Source organism: Festucalex cinctus, chromosome 1, assembly GCF_051991245.1.
Source record: "Festucalex cinctus isolate MCC-2025b chromosome 1, RoL_Fcin_1.0, whole genome shotgun sequence".
Taxonomy (NCBI): Eukaryota; Metazoa; Chordata; class Actinopteri; order Syngnathiformes; family Syngnathidae; genus Festucalex; species Festucalex cinctus.
The window spans coordinates 44,606,490-44,619,952 of record NC_135411.1 but is presented as its reverse complement, the minus strand read 5'-3'; the positions used below and the strand labels follow the sequence as shown (position 1 = coordinate 44,619,952).

Here is a 13,463-nt window from a genome sequence, read left to right as displayed (position 1 = left end):
AGTAAAACTTCTTTTTGACAATTTATATAGTTTACAGTACTATGTTTTTTAAACCACTAAGCAGTGACATGCTTGTGTAACAGTACAACGTGGCACGAAACATAACTTATTTTGAAAGGCAAATAAGGGGGGAAAAAAAGTCTTCAAGGATGACGCACTTGCTGCTCACCTCGTTTTTATGCTTCTCTGTCCCCGCTTAATGTTCTATGACTGCTTTGCCCTGACTGCTCACATCCAGATCACACCGGCAAATCGTGCAGAAACCGTGAAACCAGTCTCAACTGCTTTTGGCCAGGAAATTGTGCTTTTTCGTCCATTCCATATTAAAAGATGTCCGGCGTTTTGGCATTTTTGCTAGCACTGCCTTTTCGCTGCTGGCAGAGAAGACAGTGAGGAAATGACATAGGCTAGTCAGATAGCCACACATACAGCTTTGTTTACATTTATTGAACCAATGGAATGCGAGATTTTTGACTGAAGCTGCTCTTGGCCAATCACAGACCAGTTGTGACAAGCGTGGGGTGGGGATGATGTTGGGTCACATCAACTCAATCATGGCTCATTTTCTTTAAAAAGGAGGACAAACCAGCATCTTGTTTAGGGTTGCGCAGGATGCAGGACACATCCCCGAAAATTAGGACTGTCCTGCCTAAGTCAGGATGCCGGCTACCCTTATTGCGGAGCCTGAACTATTGAATTCAAACCACATTAAACTAAGTCTGTCTCTCTATCTATCCATCCATTAGCGATCTCTACAAGTGCAAGTTTTCAGTATTGTGGCCTACAAGTTTTTGCTCTCAACAAAAGCATTGGAAAATTGTCATCTGTGATCTAACAGGCCCAAGCAAGTTTCCAGAGTGGTATCAAAAATAGTGTTCTTAATAGCCTACAGACGTTTGAGAATTCAAACGTCAATGTAAGCTCCTTTAAAAGAAAAGACAAAATTAGACACACAAGCGCTTCTGCTATCAAACAGATTTTCAAATGGCCAAAACAAACGGATGAACTACTACAGCATCGTCACGGCTCAGCTCGAATCTACTCAGTTCCACTTGACTTGGCTTGGGACGGTCAGGTTTCCACTTCAAAATAGGACCATGGGAATCTGCGAAAACCAAGCTGCGTGGAAAGCATCAGTTACAACAAGACATTCTCACAAACAGCAACAGTGGTGGTAGTAAAATGCTTTTGAGATACTTTCTGAGAGGAGACGGGCAATAAGAAAATGGACCACTGCAGTTCTGTAGAACAAAACACTGCAACATACAGAGCTAGTAGGTACAGGGGTTGCTGACATTAGTATTAATTTTTTTTTTAGCATGTTAGCCGCGCATACTGAAAAGTTGTATTTACTTACACTGTTAAAAATAAACTCGTAAAATAAAATAAAATAAAATAAAATAAAATACGGTAATTTTCCGGTAGCTTGGGTGCCTTGAAAATACTAAATAACAGAAAATTACTTTTTCGTAAAACCACAGCTTTTTTTTTTTCCCATATTCAAAGCATAGTTTTTAACTCTAATTTTAACAAGATTGCATGTAATACAATAGTATATGACAAAAAAAAATATGTGTGTGATTAATCTTTGAGAACATGGCCAATAACTGTTGAAAAACTAGATAATTGCAACAATTCATTTGTATAGTGTTTTTCACCCTTACAAGGGTCTCAAACTGCTTTACATTTTGACTAGCCCGTCACCTTCTAATGACAGCATTCGGAATACAGTATTTTGCTCATGGACACTTCAATAAGGGGATCAAAACCACAACCTCAGGCATACTGGACGACCACTCTACCACTGATCCACACTTGCCACTCTTGTTTATAATTTTATATCAGGATTTTGGCATATGGTTATGATTGGTTCATGCAAGGGCATGGCAGGGTTATGTTTGGGTCATGCAAGGGTTATGTTTGGGTCATGACTGTGTGGTCAAGTGTCTGGTTTGAACTGATGTAAGCAGCATCTAGTTTCAACTGGTAAGACGCTATGTGATGTCAAGAATCTTTAACCTCTTTACCTGATCAACAGCCAATCAGATAATAACATGTCAGTCGTGTTACCCACGTGTCTAGCCACAACCAAACAGATCGATTTTCTGTCTATATAAGCCTGTCTGAGAAGTGTGTGTTTTTGTCGGATTATTAACTCTGTTCCTCCGTGCACCTCCACAGCCCAAGTTAGCTTAGCGTCTCGTGATTCTTGATACATTCTCGTTGTTTCTTATCTAGTCAATTTTGTTCTATGCCTCTCGATGTTATGCGAATAAGGAGTTAAAATCTTATTTGTGTCTGCATTTTTGGGATCCAATTCCAGAACATAACAGTCTTAAACTTAGTATTTAGTAGATTGCGGTTAATGCTGAGGGTAAATATTCCTTAGCATGCCAAACTGGAGGTGGTGTCTTTGTTCTGATTGTTTTCTAGCATGTGATGCTTTGGATAAGTAGCATTTTCCTTGAGGGAGACTGTTTTATCTGACAGCTCCATCTAGGAGAAGAGCTCAAGAGGTCAAACAAAAGTGGCCTGCCTGGCGAGGGAATGTTTTCCACAAAGAGGAAAACAGCCAGAGGATGAGGAAGTGGAGGGCGCATTTGATTTTCTTTTGGGTCATTATCATTCCTGCTTCTGCTAATAATGGGGTGTTAACATCACAGCACGGGCATTCAGAGTGACGCCCTCCGAACCTATTGAACACTTTGGCTTTGTGTGGCACAAAGGCAAGTTAATCAAGAGGTGGACATATTATTTTTGGATCACATAAAATTTACAATGAGCAAGTTTGTAATAAATTATGAGTAAATCCATCAGTACAGCATTACATTTTGTTCAGTGACTTTAGTCCGTGTGTGCAATTTGGAATTCAGACTTAGACTTAGACTTAGACTTGACTTTGTTGATGGCTCCCTCTGGGAAATTTTTAGGAAATGTAAAGAAACAGACCACACACGTGTCATGTCAGAGTGAGCGCACTGAACTGAGTTTCAAGGGGTCTGGTGCCTTGCTCAAAGGTACCTTGACAGTAGTCAGGATGCAGACTAGAATTTCTCTAAGAACTGGGTTAAACCGGAAGTCAACGGCAACATTTTCTTTACAATAATGGCCTATGTGCCACAAGTATAAACACAGTAGTCTGATTAATATTGCATTTGTGGAATATGAGTTAAGCAGAAAAATCCACCCGTCAAGGGGGCGGACATTTTATCACTTGCTATCAGTGACATCACAGTTGGAGCTCAGGTAATGACCAATCATGGCTCAGCTTCAGAAAATAGACGATCCGTGGTTGGTCGCTACCTGAGCAATTGTGATATCATTTTCACTCGACAGGAAGTGACAAACGGCCGCACCCTGGTATGGATAAAAATGTTTGGATTTTGTTGCTTTATTCATATTACACAAACAATATTAATCAAGATACTGTGTTTAGACAAGTGGAACTGCATTGAAAATATTATTGTAAAGAATATTTTTGGGTAAACTTCCACTTTAATGTTCAAAGTATGTATTTCAGCGTATCACATGAGACTTACCGCCTTCGACCTCAGTTCATTTAGCATCTTTTTTTTTTTGCTCCAGAAGAAGGACCCAAAACAACGAGTGTTAATAATAATAATTACACACAAGATACATGAAGTAGCATTGACAACTTAACAATTGTAATTAAGTATGTCAAAATTTGTTGGCACAATTTGTAGTGCAGTGTAAATAGGCCTTCAGGGAATAAATGTAACAGATTGAAATGAAAGGTACCTTAACAACGGCATCAGACTAAACTCAATGACGAAAATTTGACTGGAGTGGTAGCTTAGTGAGGGGCGGGCGGGTCAATTGAGTGGGTTAAGGGTGGGGTTTCTCACCAAGGGAATCACATTTCCCAACTCTGTGGGCCTGAAGACTCGGCTCAGAACTGAGAGGGCTTTTGTACTGCAGAGAGGGAGAGAGGGAGCTGTGAGACAAGGGGAGCACAAATTTAGCCAGAATTTCATCGCACACATGCGCTTGGACTTGACTCGTGGATTTCTAAATCCTCTCCTCCCAAAATGCTGCAAGGGTAAGATGTTTACAGTTTTGCTACAGTTTATTATAGAAATTAGGTAGTCTGTATTACTTTGTATGTTATATCACTGATTTGTTCTCAAAGGCCCTCATGTATCAGCACACCTTTGACAAGCAAACAAACTTTTCTCACAATACAAGGAGATTGTTTAACAAATTTCCAACTTTTTCCAATCAAATCGCAACTTAACAAAATGGTTCTAATGCTGATCTGTCTCCTCAGGTGGCCTCTAGTTTTGCATCTTGTCTTCCTGTGCTGTCGTACTGCATCTTCACAGGTTGAGGAAGGTAAACCTTCATGTGTCTTCTGATGCTGCCAGTTTTTTGGGGTCTTGAGAATGTGATTATTGTAGACCTTAATTATGAAACAAATACAACATTTAAATACATTCTATACTCTGACTTTTGTTTTTGTTAAAAGCAGCACAAGTGTTCTGAGTTATCGTTTTAAGCCAAACGTCAACAACACTGCATTCTATACCCTCTTATAGACTGAGGTGCCTTAGTAATAAATCATTTAGCGACTGGGCTGGAAACGTAATTTCCCCGTTCATCTAAAGTCTTCATTTTACCAAAGAGGACAAGTAGGGGAGACCGGGGCTAGTTGTATCACTTTTTATACTTTTGTATATTTCTTGGAATCAATACATCATAAACAGAGGAAAGACCAAAGTCTTAGGTATATTTTTGTATTCATGTCATTTTCATGCTTGGTGTCAGTGCAGGGTTATAAGCCATCAAATAGAGACTGTGAACATGACATGTTTCCCCGCCAATGGGTAAGTTGTCACATTGGATTTTGCAAACAAGGACAAAATTATTCTTGTTCTTCTAATTTTTTTTATTTTTTATATTTTTTTTTACAGCCAGAGCAATTGTTTATCATTGATCTTGAAATTTACCATAGTCATTGATCAAACTTTAATTAACATAAAATATTATGAAATAGATTAAAGTCCTTAGGAACTGCTGGCATATACATAATAATAATAGTGCATTATATTTAGAGGCGCCTTTCTTGGCATTCAAGGAGAGCATACAGGATGTTGAGAGAGGACTTTAAAAAAAAAAAATGGGGTGAGGAGGTGGTATAGAAGAGCAGAATGACATTTAAGTTGGGTACGCAATTTTAAACAGTTGTGTTTTGAGTTGTAGATCATAGCTCTCAGCCTCAAATGCATGTTTTGCTTCCTTTAAACTGGAAATTTGAGATGAAACTGAATTTCAAAAAAAGCATTTCAGTTAATGGGTGGTTCATTATGAAACAGTCCTGACATGCGGGCATGCTGAAGATCCAACAACTGGAAAATCCATTTTTAAATAATGAAACAAAACCTGGCAAACTAATCACTTTTCAGACTCATCATCTGAAGAACAATTCTGGCAAATGAAAACAGAGGCTTTTTTTTTTATTGGCCTATTCTTTGCATATGTGACAACAAACAGAGGTGTAGTGGTCCCTGGAGAAGTTGGTATACTCTCAATTTTCACCAGTTTTTTTTAAGTCGTCCAGAAAAACTCTTTTAGAAACGGTCACATGTAAGAATTAAAAATCCATCATTTGTACTTGTTCACAATAATAAAATTATCATGACTTGTTAAGTACAGTTTGACAACACAAGCAGACTGAAATAATGTAAAATGTATTTATCATGAGGAGAATAAAGTATATGTGATCAAACAAATTACAATATTTATTGAATAATGAACATATTGTCAAAAATGAGTAAAAATAATGTTACTAACATTTTGTAAAACATTAACGTATAATATTTTATTACATAATTGATTAATCTAATTAAGTTGACTATAACAAGAAATCAATTATTTCATTATTAAAATAAATGACTTTACATAAATACAAAAAGATAAACCAATTTATTATGTCATTTATTAAGTGACTATAGTTAAATTACCGTAATTGCCAAAAATAACATGAAAAAACATGAGAATACCTTTTTATTTCTTCATTTACTCTTTTTTTTTTTTTTGACTCATATTTATTTATTGTGGAAATGACCAAATGTCCAAGAAAAGAAGCCTCTTTTTGCTATAGTCGAACAATGGTGAGAAAAATTAAAGGGATACTTGACTCTTTGAGCTAATTTCAAAAGTAAAAAAAATATATATTTTGTCTAGAATTAATTTGATAACTTTTTGATTTTTCATGTACAATTAATACTTAAAAACACATTTTTTCCACTTGCAATCACGACTCACCTGTTTTCTGGGTTTGGTCAGCAAACTGAGCCATAATTGGTCATTACCTGTTTCCTTAGCATAGATGATAGATGATGTCATCTTCAGTCGACAGCAAGTGGGAAAATGTGTTTTTAAAGGTATTATTTGGTCATGAAAATAATTACGTTTTCACATGAAATGGCTCGGTGAGTAAAGTATCCCTTTAAAATTAAGGATGTTCGATTCTACTTTCTTTCAGACCAATACTAGTATGAATACTGAGCTCTAGTTCAGTAGTAGTAGGAGTAACCGATACTAAGTGCAAATACTACTAGTACTTTTGATACATATATTTTTGACCCCAAAGAACTCATCATCAATCATTTTAAAGAAAGACCTCTATAACCCGAGTATTTTCCCCCTCAATATTGTATTACATTAATGTCAATTTTCTATTGTTTTAATTTCTAGTTCCTGATCGTAAAATGGCCATTACAAGTATCGGTTACCGTTGCAAGTGCCAATTCCTTGAAATAAGGACATGTATCAGCCCACTAACATACCTGGTATTGGTATGTCCATCCCTACTTAAAATGTTCAGAAACGCCCCCCAACTATCCTCAAGCCACAAACTACATTATTGTCATTGACTGTAATGCCGCCTACTAGGGCTGCACAATATATCGAAGAAATATCGATATCACGATATTGGCCCTTGCAATATGCATATCGCAAAGGCACGCAGTAAGTTTTATATGGAATGTTATGCTTTTTATATGAATTTGACCAGTCAGATGCTAACTAAAATGTGCATCGCCATTCAATAGTTGAAAATTATCAAGACATAATTACAATTAATTAACTAAGATTACATGAAGGTTGCTTATTTTGCCCCATGAAAAGGGTTTTTCTTTCATTAGGTAATTAGGTAAAAATGTAATTTCTTTAGGTAAATGTTAAATATCGCAATAATATCGATATCGCTATGTTCAGCAAGTATATCGCATATTGCATGTTTTTCCAATATCGTGCAGCCCTACCGCCTACCTAATGTATGCATTTGATTTTTTTGTTTTGTTTTATTTACTTCACACATGAATGACTTGTCCCATCTGTCCATTTTCAAAATCAAGTTTCAAAAGCAATTCTGCATCTTGAACTCAAAAGTTGATCTAACCCTGATTGAAACAGATCTTCAAGCCTTCTTAAAACAAAACAAAACAATAAACTAACAAAAGAAAGTTGATTCCGATTCTCCCTATTTACGTGAAATGAAAATTAATTTTAGCTTAGTGGCAGCAACACCACCTCTGCTCCCACTGACCCAAATCTACACCAGCAAACACATCATGCGCCTTTCCATTTGCATGTTTACACCTCTGCTGTTGTGATTTTCGTTGCGCTACTTCTTGCAGTGAGCCTCTTATACGAGTACAACTGTGGGAGAAATTGTTGGCTTGGCAGCAGGGCAAGTTTCACTTTATGTGCATGCATGCGCATGTGTGCCTCCACGCTGGTGGCAGGCAAGCCAAACGCTGCACCAGGGTGAGAAATAGGTGGTGTGGATGTGTACATGTCTGTTTGTAATACTGTAATTGTTGTAAGCACATCCTTACGCGTGTTGCTTGGGTGTTTGAGTAAGTCACAAAAGTTTTGTTTTGTTTTGTTTTGTTTTGTTTTGTTTTATGGTGTAGTTGTTCCTCGGGGTTCAATTGTGTGGGTGTATGGATTTTGGCAATTGATGATGGAAATGTCTTTCCATTTAGATTTTTTTTTCGTACATAATGATGTAGACTTACATGGAAACATTAGTGATTTTATGGTCCGATTATTTATTCTCCACAGACTAAACAGCTTATTACAAGGACTGCCAGGTTCGGAGAAACCACCCTGTAACGGCCAACGTTCGGATTTACACAGCACCGCAGAGAAACTGGTTGCATTCACCTCTCTCTGCAATCAATTTAAGCATTGTTTTTTTTGGAAACACAACTTGTCCAAAATGTCACTGGCGTCGAGTATAATCCTCAAACATCTAACATCATTATAGTTTTCAGGAGACCTCAAAAACATAATGTATATTTGTCATGTACTGAAGGTTGGATCCCAAAGCGCAGACACAAATAAGATTTTAACTATTTATTCACATTGAGAGGCGTGGAACAAAATTGACAAGATGAGAAATAAAGAGAGTTGCACAGAGGGACAGTGATAACAGAGGTAATAATCCGACAAAGCCAAACACTTCTCAGGAGGATTATATACACAAGGAATCGATCTGATTGGTTGTGGCTAGACATGTGGGTAACAGGGTTGACGTGGAATTATCTGATTGGCTGTTGCCTAGGTAAAGGGATTAAAAATTCTTAACATCACATAGCCCTTGACATCACATAACACAGCCTAAAACAAGTTGAAACTAGAACAAGCACTGTTATGGATGGATGGATGGATGGATGGATGGATGGATGGATGGATGGATGGATGTTTTCTACTCACCGACTCGTTCACCTTTTTACTCAATTGGCACTTGGTTGACTTGCAGTGAACGGGATTCTATTTTTAGCCCGTCCACATGATTTTGTTATGACACTTAACTGCTGCAGTTGAATTTATAATCAAATGCGTGTTTTTGGTTAATTACAGTACAGGTATGTCACTTGCTTGATGATTTTTATATTCATGTTTAGCTTGAGAAAACTTGCATCACTTTTTCCATACATACGGTACTTGACCTCATACTGTAATTGGAACACTGCTCCCACAGTCTGCTTTTCAACCACTTTCCACCACTTTTGACGTTATTGGTTGCCAGCTCCATTAAGCATTTTGTGAGAGCGAAACCTGGAGTCTGAACATGACACGGTCACCCATGAGATGGGAGAGGCTCCACCTAAATGTCGTCAGCAAAATGTATTAGGAGTGTTCTGACTCAGGGCAGAGTGTAGAATGTGTCCATTGAGCAACATCGACTTTGATTGGAACACAGTTGGGCATAATGGAACAAGTGTCAAATGTAATAGTGGAACGGTCAACTGCCTGGGATATTAACACATATTCACTAGAAACTTAAATGCCTGAAAACTGGATTTTGAAAACATACCGTAGTTGTGTGTTTTCCATGATTGGATGTGACAAAGCGGAACTTCAGTTCCCACCGTTTTGTTAATGAAACTTCATTTAAAATGAGGAGTAAAAAGACAATAGTAGTAGAAAATGAAAATGGTTCTAAATATATTAGCTTTAAAGGTTGGTTGCTGAATGTTGTTCATTCAATCTACTGCATAAAAGTGAGTATCTGCTGTTTGTATCTCCATTTCCATGGTTACTTTTGAAAAGTTAACCATGAATCATTATCATTGTGTGTGTCACACAAGCTATGCTTTGGGGCAGAAAGGCTACAAAGAATGTCTGTCTCCTAATTGAAGGACTCTACGTCATGTAAAAAATCTGTAAGTGTTTATGCATCCTTGTAATTTTTATATTAATCTCAGCATTATGTACAGTGTACTATTAATAGAAATTAAATGAATAGGTTATTAAATAACCTTTTGGGATTAAAAGGATTCTAACACTGTAAATAATAATAAATCTAGAAATAATGCTCCAGTTTTTAGCTTCTTTGAAATTTAAACACAGGCTTCCCATCGCGAAGTCGAATCTCGGATTCAGGAGGACCAGTGTGGTTTTCGTCCTGGCCATGGAACAGTGGACCAGCTCGACACCCTCAGCAGGATCCTCGAGGGTGCGTGGGAGTTCGCTCAACCTGTCCACGTGTTTTGTGGATTTGGAGAAGGCATTCGACCATGTCCCTCGGGGAGTCCTGTGGGGGGTGCTTCGGGAGTACGGGGTACGGGCCCCCTGATACGGGCTGTTCGGTCCCTGTACGACCGTTGCCAGAGTTTGGTCCGCATTGCCGGCAGTTAATCAGGTTCGTTTCTAGTGAGGGTTGGACTCCGCCAAGGTTGCCCTTTGTCACCGATTCTGTTCATAACTTTTATGGACAGAATTTCTAGGCGCAGCCGAGGCGTTGAGGAGTTCCGGTTTGGTGGCCTCAGCATTGCATCTCTGCTTTTTGCAGATGATGTGGTGCTGTTGGCTTCATCAGGCCGGGATCTCCAACTCTCACTGGAGCGGTTCGCAGGCAAGTGTGAAGCGGTTGGAATGAATATCAGCACCTCCAAATCCGAGACCATGGTCCTTAGTTGGAAATGGATGCCGTGTCCTTTCCGGGTCGGGGATGAGATCCTGCCCCAAGTGGAGGAGTTCAAGTATCTTGGTGTCTTGTTCACGAGTGAGGGCAGGATGGAGCGAGAGATCGACAGGCGGATCGGTGCAAAGTCTGCAGTGATGCGGACTCTGTATCGGTCCGTCGTGGTGAAGAAAGAGCTGAGCCAAAAGGCAAAGCTCTCGATTTACCGGTCGATCTATGTTCCAACCCTCACTTATGGTCACGAGCTGTGGGTCGTGACCGAAAGAACGAGATCCCGGATACAAGCGGCCGAAATGAGTTTCCTCCGCAGGGTGTCCGGGCTCTCCCTTAGAGAGAGGGTGAGAAGCTCGCTCATCCGGGAGGGACTCAGAGTCGAGCCGCTGCTCCTCCGCGTTGAGAGGAGCCAGCTGAGGTGGCTCGGGCATCTGGTTCGGATGCCTCCTGGACGCCTTCCTGGGGAGGTGTTCCGGGCATGTCCCACCGGCGGGAGGCCCCGGGTACGACCCAGGACACGCTGGAGAGACTATGTCTCTCGGCTGGCCTGGGAACGCCTCGGGATCCCGCCAGAGGAGCTGGTTGAAGTGGCTGGGGAGAGGGAAGTCTGGATTTCTCTCCTAAAGCTGCTGCCCCCGTGACCCGACCCCGGATAAGCGGAAGAAGATGGATGGATGGATAGATGAAATTTAAATAGACGTTTTAATGATCTAGAGCAGGAGTCTCCAAGTTGGGTCCTTGAGAGCCCCTATCCAGCCTGTTTTCCATGTTTCTCTCCACTAACACACCTGATTCATGATCGGGATTGTTATCGGGCTTCTGCAAAGCTTGCTGATTAGCTGATCATTAGATTCAGCTGTGCTGAAAGACGGAGACATGGAAAACAGGCTGGATAGGGGCTCTCGAGGACCGAACTTGGAGATCCCTGATCTAGAGACTGTGATTAATACATTTAATGTCATCATTAATGTTAGCATAGGCTACTATTTCTTTTGTCCTGCATTAGACCAAGAATGAATTTAGAAGTTAACAAATTTAAGTAATATTACAGTTAACATAGGATGACTGAGAGTCAATGGAACTTTAGGCAACAATACATGTACAGTAGAATTATGAATTCCACTTTGACAGCAATCAAAAGTACTCAACATGACCAGGTTAGACCAAATAAATTATCTGCTAAAACGCAACCAAACAAAAGAGTCATTTCCAGTTGTGCTTTAAAATACTGAATGGTTTTATACAATGAGAAATAGCAGTCTTTCAATCAATGATGTTATTCTGAAGAAAAAAAAAGAAAAGAAAAAAAGGCATCATAGATGAAAGTTGGTGTCGATAACCAACCAGATGGCAAGGACCAGTGCTTACTGACAGGCTGATCTTATCTTAATGGAAGAAAACAAAGAAGTGTGTGTGCGGGAAGCCAGACTCACTAGGACCATGTAGCCTACTGTAGTATACTAATGCACAAAAATATATTAAATAGCTGCAGGTATGCTACCCAGTAAACACTTGTGGACCAGTATTGACGGACTTGATTGATGGCGGTTAATTTACTGGGAAGATATGAGGGGGGGGGGGAATCACCTGCCCACCTGACCAATCAACTGTATCCTAACATTACAGAAAACTGTACTGTAGAACGTAACGTTGTCAGTTTAGTTGACAGTTGAGTTTTACCGATGAGAAAACACAATCAAAATGAAACAGGCAAAACATCAGCTGCCCTCTAGTATCTGTAACTATCCTGCCAGGATTTGAAACTTGCCCTGAGACTGATTGTCCATTAACTATTTAGCCTAACCCTAACCCAAGGCTCCTCTGACTATTTCAACTAGCTGTTTAGATCCCTAAACAATGGTGAGTGTTGTCAAGTGAGCACAGTGTAGTTGGTCGCCCGCCAGTGACACTGTGCAGCAAATATGAGATAATATTTTCCTGTTACATTTTTTCTGAAGGTTGTCTTTCATTCCACACAGTAAATGTCTGTCACCATGCAGATTGCTCGCCTTTCTTTCTAGGCACAAGCCCATGCAAAAACATCACTGGATGACCTCTTTGTGCTCTTCAGGGGGAGAAATTTGGGTGGCAGGATGGATGGCAGGGGATTTGGGAAGTGGGATGGGGTAACAGTCCGAGACACTCGATGTCATGGAAACAAGCCCTCTGCAGATGGTCACCTCTGATCTCCAAAGTCCAAACAATGCATTCCTTTATCTGCAGTATGCTGTAAGCCTTACAGTGTGATGTCGAGAAAGCAAATGAGAATGTCTTCCAAATAACATGTTCATCTCAACCTAGACAATTGTCTTAATAGCCTGTCACTCACGCTACTGGTAAGCTATTAAACCTGGAATTTACCTATAAACAAGAATTTGGTCTCATCCATCTTACTATGCTGTCGTTTTTTGTTTTTAGGAATTTTTATTGTGTATTCTAAAGGCATATTAATTGATCAATTGGAATTCTGTCACTTTTATAAAAATTGATAGTTGATGAATTATGTCTTGTCTTATGAAGCAATTGAGGCTTAAATGCTAACCTCACATTAGTTGTGTCAATGTCAATTTTATCTGTATCATTTCATATGGCAAGCATAAACTCAAAAAACAAGATGGCAATACATTTTTTTCAAATATGTACTAATAAAACAATACAATAAGAAAACACACGTGAGTAGATGTGATATATGATATAATATGATATGATATGATATGATATGATATGATATGATATATGTTAAGGAAGATATTGTTGGACATGAGCAGAGCTCCAAAGGCAAAAAGTTCCACAGTGTAGGAACATTATAACTAAAAGCATCTTCAGGTGATTTTGAATGTACTGTATAAGAGACATAAAAACAAGTTACAACAATTAAAATCTTAAAATAAATTTTGTACTTAACCGGAAGCCATTGAAGAGACTTTAAAACTGGACTGATGTGCTTGTACCTGTTTGTTAAACATTAAAATGGAGAAAGTACAAAAAATAACAATTTGAGAAGGAGAAA

The 13,463-nt window shown here is 39.1% G+C and overlaps 1 protein-coding gene across 1 annotated transcript in view; it reads left to right on the top strand.

Annotated features, from left to right (window-relative positions):
- Positions 1-3,924: 3,924 nt before the first annotated feature.
- Positions 3,925-13,463, top strand: part of col15a1b (collagen, type XV, alpha 1b) — a 44,070-nt gene continuing 34,531 nt past the window's right edge. The window contains exons 1-2 of the mRNA XM_077537058.1: positions 3,925-4,060; positions 4,289-4,353. Coding sequence (XP_077393184.1) covers positions 4,050-4,060; positions 4,289-4,353 — 76 coding nt within the window. The 5' untranslated portion in view covers positions 3,925-4,049. The remainder of the gene's footprint in view (positions 4,061-4,288; positions 4,354-13,463) is intronic.